The sequence below is a fragment of the Branchiostoma floridae genome, chromosome 19, assembly GCF_000003815.2.
Source record: "Branchiostoma floridae strain S238N-H82 chromosome 19, Bfl_VNyyK, whole genome shotgun sequence".
In the NCBI taxonomy this organism is placed as follows: Eukaryota; Metazoa; Chordata; class Leptocardii; order Amphioxiformes; family Branchiostomatidae; genus Branchiostoma; species Branchiostoma floridae.
This window is the reverse complement of record NC_049997.1, coordinates 4,685,294-4,701,645: the sequence shown is the minus strand read 5'-3', so window position 1 is coordinate 4,701,645 and position 16,352 is coordinate 4,685,294. Positions and strand designations below refer to the sequence as shown.

At 40.3% G+C, this 16,352-nt stretch overlaps 1 protein-coding gene across 1 annotated transcript; it reads right to left on the bottom strand.

Annotated features, from left to right (window-relative positions):
* Window positions 1-12: 12 nt before the first annotated feature.
* Window positions 13-15,860, bottom strand: LOC118407089. The gene is made up of 3 exons (XM_035807508.1): window positions 15,769-15,860; window positions 8,353-8,642; window positions 13-93 (listed from the first exon to the last, which is right to left on the bottom strand). Exons 2-3 carry the CDS (start codon window positions 8,602-8,604, stop codon window positions 13-15), a joined length of 333 nt encoding a protein of 110 aa, XP_035663401.1. The 5' UTR covers window positions 8,605-8,642; window positions 15,769-15,860.
* Window positions 15,861-16,352: the final 492 nt, after the last annotated feature.

Here is a 16,352-nt window from a genome sequence, read left to right as displayed (position 1 = left end):
AACACAGATGAACTATTTCTTACTTCGTGTTTCTTGGAGGTTTCTAGTGTCTTGAGCTTTTACGCCTGTTGGGTTCTTGAGCTCCTTTAAAACCTGAAAGACAAAACAGCATCATTAGAGGCAGCCAAGTCGATACACAATCGGTTTGCTTAAGTGCAATCCAATAAGATACCCGCTATAGAGCATGGAAATGTTTTCTTTGGCACTGATTCCTAATACGTCTTATTTACACCACGATGTAAGCTTACCTTCTCCACTTGGCGTGTCTTAATCCATTGTTGTCACTACACGACTGTTAACGTTAAGTTCAAGGGTTAATATGGTCTCTTCAAAGCATAGCATTCCAATTTCCAACCATAGTGTAAACGAGACAGGAGGGATACGTATTGATGTTGATGGCACTCTGTTACGGTATTGAAAGATTTGCAAGGATTTCTGGTATTGTGTTTTTGCAGGCGACCATGTCTATTAGACGACAATGTGGGTATTGAGAGTTGTATTTGTGTTTATGTCTGGCAGAACTTACACCCCACAATTTAGTGCCAGAAACACAAATCATGTACCACAGGAATAAAGATAACAAATCCACATATTCATTCATGCATTCGTTCATTCATTATTAATCATTTGAAAGATTGAAACACTTAAACATAAGGGTAGTTCCAGTACAATTTGTTGATTAAAAGTCCCTTTTTAAACCAGTTTAAGAATAACCTTAGCAAAGCAATTGCGTATAGTTTGAAGTAAATTGAAGAGAATAAAGGAAGAAGTCAATATCCACATTGTTCCAAGACCAAGCTTCTGTTAAGATTAACTGAAGAACTGCCCAAGGCTATGGAGGATAGGGAAGGATGGAAAAAGAGAGTCATGGCCATCCGTGCAAACAGCACGCCCGGATTTTGATGATGATGTTAAGATAATCTATGTGTATACGTAGACATAGCGTATGAAAATCTTAAAGTCTAAAATCTTCTGTAAGAACTCACGTGGCCCTTATTTCACCTTAAGTCGTTTCTTACTGTGCTTTTATGTAAAGAAAGCCTGGGCAACATATTTGCTAATATCTGTATGAAAATATTTACGTTTACGTTCGTAGTAAACTATGGTGTGAACAGATGGATGACCACAGTGGGTGGTCTGATGGTCAGTGACCTTGTTTCTGGACAATGGTTAGAGACCCACGGGCAACTTACAGGTTAAAGGCATCCTAAGCAATATCACAGCGTTAAAGGTGGAAAAATTCTGAGGCAATCTGTTTGATATTGACATCTACTGCTGTATATTCTCACATTTACATCATCATTTCATACTTTAGCGGTTAAAAACGGCACAAAGACAAGTCGCACGAGGATATTCCTTATCATTGGAAACCCCAAAAATTAGGCCTTGATAAGAAATCCTCGTGTAACCTGTTTCTGCGTTGTTTTTAACGGCTCTTTTATGAAATAATGATGTAAATCTGCTAAAATAGTGCATTAGATGTCAACATTATACAGACTGCCTTATCCAGATTATTTCTACTTTCAACGATCTAATATTGCTTAGGTTGCCTTTAATTCAAAGAGTACCACTTTAGTTACTTTCTACGGTCACATTCACAAGGGTGTGGCCCCGGCCGGGCTCTGAAATCTGAATCCACAGATTCGTCCCGATAGACTGTTAGATACCAGAGTGTACGCTCCGCCATTTCACGATTAGTTTACTGTGTCTGTTTGTCACAGGGAGCCGGGATGATTTTAAGTCCGAGTTAAACAAAATACGGGGCCCTGCCGTTCCCCAAAAATAGATCAGTAGCCACAGGATGTCTTACGGGGCCACGTAGGGGGCACACCCAATGCCAAAAAAAGAACAGCTTGTAACTACCTGAACCTTTTGACAATTTTGACCATACATCCTAATATTATACTGATTAAAAGATTGGAAGAACTTGCATTGGTACATTAAAATTGGTCTCTATCGTGCAACTCTCCGTCATGCTAGAAACAGTGAAAATCCTAAACTTGCTACATTTTGTATCACCTTGCGATGTTGTGCAATTGAATGCTGCTAGAATGACACCATGTGAACTGTAAACATTTTGACGGCGCTTCACCTAATGAGAAAATTCTCTCGTGTTTCTGCCTGACTAGTCCGTGTTTGTATGTTTGTTGTATACATACGTTACGCCTGTGTTCAAGTCACGAATCGTGTATTGAATTCAACGTATGGAAACAAGCTAGCGTGATTGTAACTCGACCACAATGATTTGATTATAAAAATTTATATGAATGACATCCAGTAGGAACCTCAAAATAGATGCAAGATGTGAATGAAAAAACTGATTTTCGAATACAGCGGTATCTATAAATATTGATATATGTTACCGGTTTGGGATATGATACAATGATATCCAGCTTAAAGCTGGACTCTCACTGCACTTGGGGCACCGTTGTGGCACTGCGGGGTTCGTTCCCTGCAGCACTGTTTTGTTATTTTTGCGATTTTAAATAATTCAGATATTACGTAATACGTAAAAGCATGACTTAGAAGACAACAAAATAGACAAAAAGTATAGAAAATCTGTTCTTTATCTCTGAAATTCGCTGAGTCATCTACGAAACCTGCAGTGCCGCACCGGTGCCCCAAGTGCAGTGGTTGGCCTTGAAAAGGGCATACACCCTTCAAGTAATTATTCACCCAATGCGATTGACTTGATAAGAGTATATTTGCTCTAAAGTCACGTTGAAGGTACCAGTGTTATTTAGTCATTTGACATGTGACAGATTTCTTGAGATCACATCTGAAATAAGACCCAAACAAACAATTCTTACATTCAAGTATTTTCCTTCCTTAGACTTTCACAACTTTATATTCTCTTAGTAAACTAGGATTTGTGCTTCATGGTGCGTCTATACTCCCAAAATACACCTTCCTGCTATATGTGGATTTGAAAGGTTTGCGTTCAGCATGTGACCATTATCAAACATGGACCTTAGCTATTTGAACAAGAACACATAAATACTCGTAGCAGGTACCGGTGATTGCACCACAAGCAAGCATTTCCAGTTCTCCAGAGAAGCAACCACAAAGGTAAGAAAGATTTATGACTATAGCTGAACATAAATTTGAAACTTCCGTCATAGATGCCTATTTGATTGAAATTGGGGGTATTTTTGTCTAAAGTTGCGGTTCGGCGTTTCTGATAGGGCCTTCACACTGAAACCGGACCAGCAGGAATCAAGCATAACCAGTCGGAATGAAGTATTTGCAAAATTCTAGCCACATTCGGGTGGGAATTCCAAATGGGCCTTAGATCTCCTTCGCACGAAAAGGAATGAACCAGAATGCCGTCAGAATGAAAATTATTTTCTATTCCTGTGAATTCGTAGTGTATTCTAGACGTTCCGACTACATTCGAAATATTCTTTCGGCCACATTCGGGCAGGATTCGAGATGGCTTGCCGTTTGGATACTCCGTCGAATGAGATGAGAATGTTTCGAATAATGTTGGAATGCCGCAAAATGCGGTCAGACTGCAATAGGAATAGTGATGCAAAAATTAATGCGGATGCATCCGCAGGTACATACATCCGATCATGATTCGCATGCGAACGGTTTACTTTTGTGTCCAAGATGCCCACAGGCAATCCGTTTCAGATCCGCATTCATTTGTCTTTCACATGTATACCGCTATGTTTGTGTCTTCAGTTTGCAATCGTACAACGATCGTACGACAAATGTGATCGTAAAGCAAATGTTGCGTCGTTATACCCCCTCACATTAGGCGCGATTCGATCGGACGACGAGTCTGCGAGCTCTAATTTACGAGGAGGCATGACCCTGATGCCGACGAAGAAATGGCAGAGTTCCCCCTTCCCGTCAGGGTCATGCCTCCTCGTAATTTAGAGCTCGCAGACTCGTCGTCCGATCGAATCGCGCCTATTAACGATGCTACATTATTCCTTGGTATTTCTTGATCAGGTATGTGTTGTGTTAAACAATCATGTGACCAGGTCTCGAGACCGGCTGGTCCAAAGTCTAAAATTACGTAAGATTCTTCATCAGTAAATCTAACAAAAAATATCTTAGGCATTGGGTACCCTATAATGTCCGATAAGGCCTATGTCACATTTCCTACCCGGGCCTCGGTTAGGCTGTTCTTGTAAACGAAAATTTAAGTTTATGCCAATGATTTACAAGACATGCTGTTGAAGTATTTTGGTCCTTTTTTGTGTTTTTGTTGTCTTATGTATCGTACCTTTCGTTCCCCAAAACTTCCCGGCCTGACCCCTTTGTGGAAATGTGACAATATCCTAACGAGGGTGACTACCTGTGGACGATTATGTAATGTATATAACCGTGTGTTTAGATCGAACATAAAGCCTCTGTCACACATAGCAGGTCATGGCCTCTTGACCTTCTGTAGACCTTAGGCAAGGTCATCTGTGGTCAGGAGTTATTCGGCGTGCTTGCTTATAATTGCCAGCATTTAAAGGTCGACTTGTCAACCTTTTGAAAACCATACATTTGAAAAGTCATCTTCTGTTTGGATGCGACCAGATGAGCGAACTACGGCTAGAATTGTATGGATTCCAGGATTCTCACAACGTAGCGTCGACCTTTGCTAGGGAGTAATCGGGATCAAAGTCTTGGTAATTTTTCTAGATTTTTGAAAGGCGTTTGACAGTTCTTTCAATGGTTCATTAGTCTTCTTTCAGGCATATATATTGACTCGTAAACTTAGAATAAGTAATTTTCGTTTCAAGGCAAAATTACTTAGTGTCACAGTAATTTTTTCTTGCTCACGGTATTTACACACTACATTGTGACTCTCAGAGGTTTGGAAATGTTTCTGCGTCAAGCATGTGACCTCAATCAAATATGGACCTTGGACAGTTTGACCTTTTCAGAGCTTTATTTTTTTAACCACGCTCCAAGCGGCCCGTCAGACTGAATGCTTCCCCCTGGCTGTAGGAAGTTGTGCAACGCGGACTACTTGAACATTTTTGATCGATCATTATTAAGCATTGTGACTTGTTGCATATTTGTGCTATCCGAGAGGTCCGACATGTATATCTAGACAAAAACAAAGTTTACTTTTCTGAAAAACCTACAGGTATAAGGAACGTCCGGGTACAGATTGCCGAAATTGATGCTACTTTAACTATTGTGATTTTATTTAAAAAATACTGTATTTTTTCAAATACTGTGCACTTTTATTCATATTCGTGACACTTTAACTGGTATACCTAATAGTATGTACAATTTGATTAGTAGTAGTAAAGTCATGCCATTGCCAAGTACAGAAATAAGATTGCTTCGCATGTTCATTTAATGGAAAGGAATTCTGATTTTCACGCAAATACAATACAATACAACGACCGAACAGAGGGTCAAGGGATAGGTGAGGCGAGGTGAGGTGAGGTAAGGAAATAGAATTGCACTGCATTTGGTAAAATGCAACGTCAACTTTGCCTTGCTCGGTACACAAATTTATACGTCCCATGACTTTATGGTGCTACATACTACATCATGGCGTACAGTTCTTTTAACATGTGTGTATATACTTGTGATACATGTGACCAACTCGAGACTGACCAGTCCAAAGTCTGTACATAAACCCGGATAACGCATGCAGGTAATGTTTGGTGACCCGGGGGTCATGGAACGAGTACGAGTGGACGTTGACATTTTGACAGCCGTACAAAGGTGCAATATTTGGTCACGAGTAAGGAGGTAAAAATATGGGCTTCGCGCGTGTTTCAGGACGAACCACCGCGTGATTTCCGATCAAAAGTCAGTTTACATCTAACATTACATCACGCAAAGCAGTGTCAATCACTGAGCTAGACAACCCTGGATAAAAATGCCTTTTTTGATTTCTTTTGTGTCTTTTTATACACAGAAAAAAATTTTCTTAAAAGAAGAAAACCTTCCTTGTTTTCAAAACATTTTGTCTACGAATTTAGAGTTCTTTCTTCAGCGAGTTTGCCTTACAATACATTTCGTGAAGTAGGACTACTCTTCCTATAATTCGGATATTTTCTTAAACCCCGAAAAAACGCGCGCGTGCCGTACTGTATAGATTCACACTTTTGTGGTCAACGAACAGAAAGAAATGAGGGAGGTAAAGCAAATGTTAAAAATCTTAAAAGACATCTTGAACTAGAGTTCGGCGACCTCATACCTCATATGCATGGTGTCGTTCATCATTGACTAACGTACACATGTCACAATTATGAAATTCCCATTATCAATCATAAAGCGGTTTTGCAATTTCTACATAAATTGCAATTTCTACATAAATTATGCAAAGAAGTTCCTCATTACCATATTTGGTATCTGTTTATTTTCCACCTATCATAATTAACATGTGTTACATGTATTGAGGTCCAGCTATTGAAAACAATGGAATTATACAATTTCCTCATTAATTATGCAAATTAAGTCCTCATTTGCTTAACATGTATATCATTATGAACATCTTTGCCTAAGCTACCTGCATGCCTAAAATGCAGGTAATCCGTCGTTCCTTTCTACAGTTATCCTCTTTGGAGTGTCTTGACAAAAACACCCCTGCAGTTCCACAATTAAATGTTAGGGGCCTGAAACTTGCCCCACTTTTTTATGGCACTAAAAGCTATCTACCACCTAAATGTCAAGACCATAGCATGTCTGGAACAAGACATACATTGAAAAACTGCTATGATAGAATATTCTCATTAATAATGCAAATGTACTCCCATTTTGCATAATAAGTATCTTATCTTATAAAACATTGTCTAAGGTACCTATATACCAAAAATCATGAAAATCCATTGTTCCCTTCTTGAGTTATCGTCTTCAGAAGTTTTTGACAAAAATGCCCCTGCTATCCCAAAACTAGATGCTAGGGGGCCCAAACTTATGTCATTTCTGCCTGAGCACAAGAGCTATCTAATACTTAAAAATCGTGACCATAGCATGTTCAGAACACCGAGATAGCAAAACCGGAAGTTGCGCTGCAGTACCAAGGGTAGCCGCTAGGGGCCCAAAATCTAATCATTTCCAGCTTTTGTCACACACTACCAACACACCAAGTATGAAACCAATCTACCCAACCGTTCATGAGTTATCTTGTTTACACACAGACAGACAGACACACAGACACACAGACACACAGACAAACGCAGGGTAAAATATAACCTCCATGACATTTCTTGGAGGTAAATATAAACATATGCTGTCAAAGTCGGGAATGGAACCCGGGTCCCCCACGTGACAGAAGGGTCCGAGGTTTCTCACCAAGGCCCTCTTTCCACTAGACGGCGATCGCGCTGCGCTCTCAATGCGAACTATTTTTACAGAGGACATGTGTATCCTTCGCTTTCACACTGGACATATCATACAAAATTAAAAGTGTGACCGATAGGACAACGAAACACACAAAGTGTAAAATTAAAGGTTCATTTCTTTTCTATACAATTCGTTGGGCGATATTTCAAATTTTAGGTCGCAGAGAGAGCGCAGTGATGAGAGCACCGTCCTAGTGGAAAGGTTATAATATTCATTTATTGACGGTACATTAGATATACTTACATATCACGCGGTTTTGATTCTATGCAAATGTTAGTTGAACAAGCAAAGCACACATAAAATCCACCCATTACTCGGACAACCAGTTCGCTCTTTACCCATAATGAAGCGACTAACGAATCGTAGTGCTCTTGATAAAATCTGTAAGAACACTGTATACTAGACTAAAATAACAAAGGGTTTTTTAAACAACTAAACGGAAGCTTTTGCTGGTTTGTACATTGAAAATACAATCATTCACTTTCCTCCAAAACACACAGGTTTGAAGGTCAAGTGCTTCTTTACCAAATCAACAACCGTAATCAACAACTAAGCAAACTTGTGTAAAAACCTTAGTCTATCTGCGTTGTATACAAAATATGCAGAATTTCCTGAACTGCATTATCGAAAAACGACGAAAGATGAAGACGCTTTGCAAATAAGGAGGTGGGTTTTTAGATATCTATAAACAACTAAGAATTTGTGGGAAATGTTCTGTCGAAATCTCTACGTTGAATTGAAGTTTTTACAATAATGTTGGAGTTGTGGTGCTTTGGTGACCCAGCAAAATTGCCCCTTAATAGTAAATATACATAAAACGTGATACGTCTTTCTGTAACAAGTCGGATATGCGGACATATCTTTTAGGATTATCCACGGTATCTTTAAGCGATTTCCCCCGAAATCTGTGCGTACCCATTATCAATTAAAAATTTCAAACAACTATCCACAGAAAGAGCAAAGAAAATCGCTAAGGGTGAAAAGGTAACCTACAGTACTTTACAAGAAGTTCATACAATACGTTTATTAAGGACCCACCTTCATCACAACTTTCTTGATCATTTGACCGTCGACGTCTTCAGTCCAATCGTTGTCCAAGGCGCTTTTCTTGGCGAGAGCTTCTTCTTCTTCAAATTTCTTCTCCTTCGCTTCTTCCAACATGAGCACTTCTAACGGCTTGTCAATCCACTTTTCGTCGTCGAGGAGTGCCGATGCCTTGTCAGCCGGGGCGGCGGCGCTGAGTGCGACCATCGCCGCCAAGAGGAGTGAGCACGCTACGGTGGCCATCATGCGTCTCTGCGGCGCACTGCTATAGGCACACCGTGTTTCTGCGGAGATATTTAAAGAGTCGGTTTTGCTTGGGTGGTTGAGGAAAGTGGGGATCAGTTTACAGGTGCGGGTTAGTCTCAGCTTGAGTCACTCCAGAATGAATACCCCAACTCTACAACAAAACGTCACCAAGCCCCCAGTATGTCTCGCTTGAACGCTGTACCAACACCGAGTCGTAGACTTCTAAAAGGCGTTTGCACGCCATACTAGTCTCGGCACCGCCGGTGGGGGCGGGTTATTGTTTGTGTCAGTTTCAAAGGTTACACAGTTTCCTGGTGTTTCATTGGTTCATGACGTAAATAGATTAGTTTCAAGTCTTATAAGCTAGCGTTCTTGGAAGGACGTTGGAAATTTTGGAGGATTCGTAATTTTAGGCTGTAGGCGTTTAATTGTTTTGTTGTAGGAGGTTTTATTCCTCGATACCAATAGGAAGTTCATGTCTTATATTTTTTTCACGAGTTTTGGTTATTTAGATTCTTCTTCACTTTAAGAGATGATTTTTCCTTGCACTTTTATTTGACAAACTTTTCTTTAACTGTATTTGCTTTCAATATTCCTTTATTACTGTAGCAATTTCTATATTAAAATAGAAAATTTGTGTAACATGACGATTTTTAAAACACAGAATAATTTACAGAAAAGTGTTGTAGCTTTGTGATGCGGTCAGCTGATTCTTATCTACTGTACTAGCGAAGTATTTCATGTGAAGTAAATAAAGGGACAGAAAACGCATCCCATTGAAGATGGCACATACTTTGATCACTGACATTTAAGGTGCTTTCCCCACGACGAGCTAGCCGCTATTTTATTTATTTGTGGAAGTGACAACAAAGACAACTATCTAAGGCATCTCATAGGCAGAAAAAAAAATGGGGACACTAACTGGGTGGTACGTACTGAAGATAGGGTACTTGTGTTGACCTGTTACCATGGAAACGGCATGGCTGTGTCAGGTAGGAAAATGTCGCCGTAGACAAGTACAAATGTTGGGTCCCTTTGTCATGTCAACACGGTCAAAGTCACGAAGCCAAAAGTTGTCGCAAGAATTCTTCAGTACACGGAAAGCTGAGAACCCGGGAATATTTGTCGTGCGATCGTCGCGTGCGGTTGCAAACTGAACGCACGCATTCTTAGGATTGTTGTGAATATGTCGTACAAAACTCTACCGTCTTGCTTATACCCGCCTCACATGTAGCGAAAATTGATCGGACGACGAGTCTGCGAGCTCTAAATTACGAAGAGGCATGACCCTAATGCCGACGGAGAAATGGCAGAGGTCCCCCCATCCCGTCAGGGTCATGCCTCTTCGTAATTTAAATCCGATCGATTTTCGCTACATGTGAGGGGGGCATTAATTAGTAGACGGAATAAGAATCTTTCTGCCACAGATTACGTGAAAATTCTATATTTAAAACGTACGACTGTCTACGACGAATGTGAATCTGTTCATCCAAAAGACATTCGGTTTTGTCGAACGATACATAATTTTACAAGGAAAGGTAAAGCGCGTCGTACGAAGTTTTATACATATTTGTGCAACATTCGTGAGAAATGCGTATTAAAAAGAGAAGGGCAAGGTCACTTAAAGATTGGCAGGGCTATTCGTAAAGCGTACGTGAACGGAGCGTATAGATATAAACCAGTCAATCCGAGCGGAAATGGGCAAAAACAGTCCGGAAATTACGTCACACGGGGATAAAAAGACATAATCTCAATACAACTAACATTATATTTTGAACATGCACAAAACTATACGTCAAAGGATGTTCGATTGTCTAAGAAAGTCCATGATTCAGCTAAGGGGGAAGTCTTTGGGACTGTTGTCCTCTTTACCTCAACTTGACCTTGGCGACTCGGAGATGACGAATTTCTTAAACATTCTTAAGTCGGCATTCTTGAGTACATGTAAGTCATGGGAAGGAACGTGTGTTAAACTAACAGCTTCGCACATTGGTTCACGTTCCAAAAAGGTATTCAAGCAAAGGGCAACGACCTTAAAGCCCTACCCTGGGAGCCAGACAGGACCGGGTAGCTAGCGATATAGCTAGCGAGTTTTGTTCGGGGAGCCAAGGCAGCCAGCCCGCCAACCTCACATTAGCGCTCCGGTGGAGTTTAAGCCCGACCTAATCGGGCTTGAAACTCCCCGGGGCGCTAATAGGAGCTCGGCGGGCATGACTGTCTTGGGCTACCGATAAACTGTCCAAGCTGCCCGACCCCGGATGGCCCCCAGGGTATTAAAGCCCCACTATGTAGGATTTCTTGTATACGTTTGATGTGAATGTAACCTCAGCTTGTTGATACCCGGTGATGTAGACTGAGATCATAATTATATCCTATTACGTTATAAAGAGATATATTATATTGATTTTTTCTCTTTTGTACTAAGCCAGTCTATAGTATACCTAGCTAGTTACGCCGCCCTGTACGTGGAATCCACTGTGAGTTTGCCAGTATATGTTGTTGACAAACAGGAGGGTCTACTTTGAGATGGTGTTTTTCACTCACAGAGCTGGCCTTGTACGGCTTGTTTTTACAAAGATCACAAACACCAAAAATACGACATAATGATGGCGATATAATAAAAGTTAGTTGTATTCATATGTAGGTCATTCATATGCCGGTTTGTTCTTGAGAATATTTTCAATTTCGGGGCCAAAAATTTTGCATCTCTAAGATTATTGTTGCCCCCCTGAAAACTTTGAAAAAGTACTTGAATTCTGATTTTCTAGTGATGATTAAAATTGTTACGACGCAACCGTCCCTGCGCATGTACCCTTTCCTAGGTTACCTTGTTAAAATGACTAAAAGAATATACGGAAATAGTTCTTTTATTTCTGTAGTTCAGTGTAAGATAGACAGACAACATTCTTTTATTTTTCATTGCATATCCTAAATCAAATGAAAGGAACCCCCAAAACCAAGAAGACCTGAAGCATTCAGTACGGGTCCAAGAGCTCGCAGAAAAAGAAAATTCAAAGAGACTTTGTGGGTCACTGAGCAAGCGTCCTGTAGAACGATTTTCGACAAAACTCCATTCCTAGATTCCTTAGCTTGCTAGCGAGACTCGGTATAGGGGTATTTCATTCACGCACACGTATGTCCAAAATATTGGTCTTTCACTGGCATCCATTTGGTTTTGGGGGGTCAATAAAAAATTCCACAGTTTACCATAAGTATTTTGTTGATAGCGGCAAATCACCCTCCAAATAAAGGTTAGGCTATGGGATCTTGTTCTAACTAGCTCCGCGTTCAAGCTTTATAGAGACAAGCATTATTGACACGACAAAAAGTACAGTGACTTTTGTATAGTCAACCATAAACTCCAAAAAAAGAAAGGATTCAGAATAAATCTTACTAACTAAACAATACTGTGAGTTTGAAAACTGGATCCCACCCATCGAAAATTCACCGGTGTGCGTTAGTTGACTTGGGCGGGTTTCAACACTTCCATTGCCGAGGAGCTCCTCACGTTAGGCCACATTGACTTGATTTCATGGATGACATCCGAATCCGTGCACGCATTATTTTTGACCTAAAACTCGACGAGGCTCCACTCTTAAACTTGCCGACTCACATAACCACAAATATTAGCATCTGCCGCCTTGTGTAAGATGCGTTATGTACTACCAGAAAATGTGCTAATTTTGTCAAACTGTCACAATAATCCACTGTCCTTGGAGACATGTACGTTCTAAAAGTGCACTTCTTTGCTCATTCTTGTCAATATATTAAACATTGATTACTTCAGATAAGTCTGCTAAAATAAAACAGGCAACCTATAGCTACATCTGCCTCCTGAAAATAAAGACTTTTTTTCTTTAGATACAGTGCTGTGAACATTGTTTAATTCCTTATACCAGCTTTGTAGTCCTGTGGTTTAGCAGCAGTTTTTGCTGATTTTTTTTCGCCCTCCCGTATTAGCTTTTGAGGGGCTCTCGAGGTCATCCATAAGATTCAGTCAGTGAGGCCTTATACCCCCTATCCACAAGGACGGCGCTCTCGCCGCGCTCTCTCTGCGACCTAAAAGTTGACATATGGCTCAACGAATTGTATAGAAAAGAGACGATCGTACGAGTCTTTTTCCACTTTGAGTGTTTTGTTGTCTCTCAGTCACACTTTTACGTTTTGTATGATATATCTAGTGTGAAAGCGAAGGTTACACATATCCTATTTAGGTCGCAGTGAGAGCGTAGTGCGATCGCCGTCTAGTGGAAAGAGGGCCATACCAGGCTATAAGATCCCAGGTAGACAGTGACAGACACGTCACAGCCCGGTTATCAAGGAAGGCGACACAAAAGAAGACGCTTTGTGTTGTCAACACATCAAGAGCGAACAAAGGGAAAGAGACAGTGATGATCTTTGGTTTATTTGTGAACGGCAGCCAAGCGAGAAGTCACGTAGTACATACAGGTCCCTCAGAGGTACAGATTTGTTCTGCAGATATAAACTGGATACATGTAAACGAGGGAATAGATGAGAGAAAGAAGAAGAGATGAAGGAAATTAAAGCAAAAATACAAAAATATGATCTATTTAGAAGGGGGGAACTGAACGAAGACAACGTCTGAAAGTTGAAAGAAAGAAACGGAAGACACAGATACTACTAGATAAAAAGGAAAGACTGAACGGAAAGGAAAGAAAGAAAGTAGGGGAGAAGAAGGACGGAAGGAAGAATGTAAGATAGATAGAAGGAAAGAAAGAAAAAAAAACAGAAAGAAAAACAGAAAGAGAAATAAATGAAGAAAGCCGAAAGGAAAGAACGAAAGAAAGAAAAAAGTAAAAGAAAGCAAGCAACCAACCAAACAAGAAAGAAAGAAAGAAAGAATAAAAGAAAGTAATTATGTAAGAAAGATAGAAAGAAAGAAGAGAAAGGGGCTCACGAAAAAGGCTACACAACAGAAACGCCAGAATAGAATACTGGGTGTCGCCCTTTTTTCGGTCACGCCACTATATATCCTGACCTAAAGCCATGCAGGTACCTGTCCAACCACTTTAACACGTCAAAAGCAGGTCTTTGTAAAACTAACAATATCCGGTTGGATAAAAGCTTCCTTAAACCACAACCCACTTTGTGGAAACTCAACAGTGTGGAAATCTTCAATCTCGTAGTGGCGTAAAAGGGTATTTCTGCGGCTTATGGTATATTGAACACGTAGTGTGGACTTACTAATGTATATTTGCGACCAGTCCTTATGTCTTGCATAAAGCAACATGACAAAGAAACTTGCTTTCAAAAGTTAATTTGTTTGGTTTGGAAACTTTGGAAGCGTTTAGTCAATGACAGTATGTGCTAGCATCCCTTCAGCTCGTTTGTGCCTTTCTCAAAAGTCAAGAAGACGAAATAAAAACAAACAGCGCCATAAATTTGTTACATTTTGCGGCGGTGGGAATAATTCATCCAATGGCGTTACGCGTTGCTCAGTGGTATCCTTTGCTTTTGTGTGCAGTGTCGCTCACTGAGTTTTCAAGAATGACGCTGTTTGTAGTCCTTTCAGGTCAGCGATTTGTAACAAAAGCCGCTATCTTATTGAAATCTTTGGTGATAGAAGGTTTTACGTTGTCACAACAGTGTTGGAATACCACGTTGATTGCGCACGAAATGTTGTTTTGTGTACGTACAGTAAGGAGGTACCTCGTTTGAAGAAAAGCGCTTACGGATCGCGAGCACATATTCTAAACATGGGCCAGTGTCTAGTTAGATAGTCAATGTTATTTCACATTTTGCGTCAATATTCTGTCACCCATGTGTAATGTTTGGGCAAAAAAGAATGTAAAAAATCATAAAGAATCTATATGAGCGAAGGTAAAGAGAGAGGGCGTATACCACATTCTGTTTCTAAAATGGGTTTACTTATTTCTGTTTGCCTATCCCGAAAGCTCCATGAGAATAGCAATACGCTGGTGATTGTACGTACATACGATGTAATAGCGTTGCAGTTCAGTCGTTATCCGCATGTGCAAGATGTCGCTGGTGAACGATATGGCATCGCTCACGTTGATTTACTAAGGCCCCCTTTCCACTAGGACGGCGATCGTGCTGCGCTCTCACTGCGACCTAAATAACATATGTGAAACCTTCGCTTTCACACTGGGTATATCATACAAAACGTAAAAGTGTGATTGAGAAGACAACAAAACACACAAAGTGTAACAAGATTCGTTTATTTTCGATACAATTCGTTGAACGATGTGTCAAATTGTAGGTCGCAGAGAGAGCGCGGCGAGAGCGCCGTCCTAGTGGAAAGGGGGTATAAAGGTGGCTATTTATAGCTGTGGAGATAACATTACATTTCCAAGCTTCGACTCCAAGCTTTCTCTCTTGACCAATAGGGTTTCTATGCTTTGCTATAAACACGCACCGTATTATTTCCATAGCAAAGCAATGAATGTAGTACAGAAAAAGAACTTATCAGTAAATGATAAAGCAAATCTCTCTGATAGCCATTAGCACCGGTTCTGATAGTTTAAGTGAGCAAAGATCTGATGCTAAGCCAAAATGTGTGCACAAGGATTAGTGACGTCATGAGAGCTGCTAAGTCTTGACGATCCACCTTTTACCTTGTGGTCACTTTTTTGTAACCTTTTTGATATGATCCAACGGTCAGTCAGTGACCAAAAGGTCAATCAAGCTTAATCAAATATATATTAAGCACATTAAAAGGTCATTTTGTATCCGAACGCATCCACCCGCAACGACCCATTCTTTTGCGGTGTGACAAATGTCAACATGGTGGTCGTACCTGTCGTCTGCGCCTGTCAATTTTGGCGCCACTTTTTAGTTTAGATAACGATCTTGTTTGTTGCGTATATCGGGCTTCGGTCGAAATTCGCAAAGTTGTGCGTTAGATCTAGAATCAAACAATTTGATATCGCATCGTCAGCACAAATTTTGAGAAAATTACACCAAGACAACCTAGTACTAGTCCTGTAAAAAGTACCAACTGAGGTTAAAACCTAGACCTTAAAAAGTATTACAGAAGGCAATCCACAATTTCCTTCGTTAAGCTCAACTTTTGAAACAAACACACGAAACAGATAGAATAGTCCATGCAAATACGACATAATCACTTAGCATGCAAGACTGTCCTAAAGATATGTTTCAGGACTGGATGTTATGTTTACTTACCTGTAGCTTGACTTTCGAGACGTTTTGTTAACACCTGGCCCGTCGAAAAGACAACTTCCTCTAGACCATATGTGGTCAGGGCACACTTTAAGTGTAACGACGTCGGAGACAAATATTTGATGTAGATTTTCGCTCAGCCACGAAACTGTCACTTCCGTTATGGTTACAATAGCAACGTCGGCTCATTCCGTTTCCTTGTATTGTTGGTGTTTTTCTTTCTACCGAGTGGAAAAAAAGATCGTTAATAAAACGTATTTTTGTGGGACTACACTAAATATATATCAAGGATGCAAATTGAAAATTGTACGAGGTCTAGTCTTGTACATATTGTATATATTTGACTATTGCTCAGTTTTGGCTAAAAGATATATGTATGATATGCATATGAGGATTAGACGTAGATCACATAGCATAACGTTTTTGCTAATTTCTGCAATGTTGAATGCATTTCTGAACGTATGTCGTGGTATTTCTGAACGTATGTCGTGGTATAGGGAACAGTACAATGTATGACTGATGTCTTGCACAATGGACACATATCGCTAGGTGGCGTGAACAGAAATTCAAATTGCGTCTGCAACCTA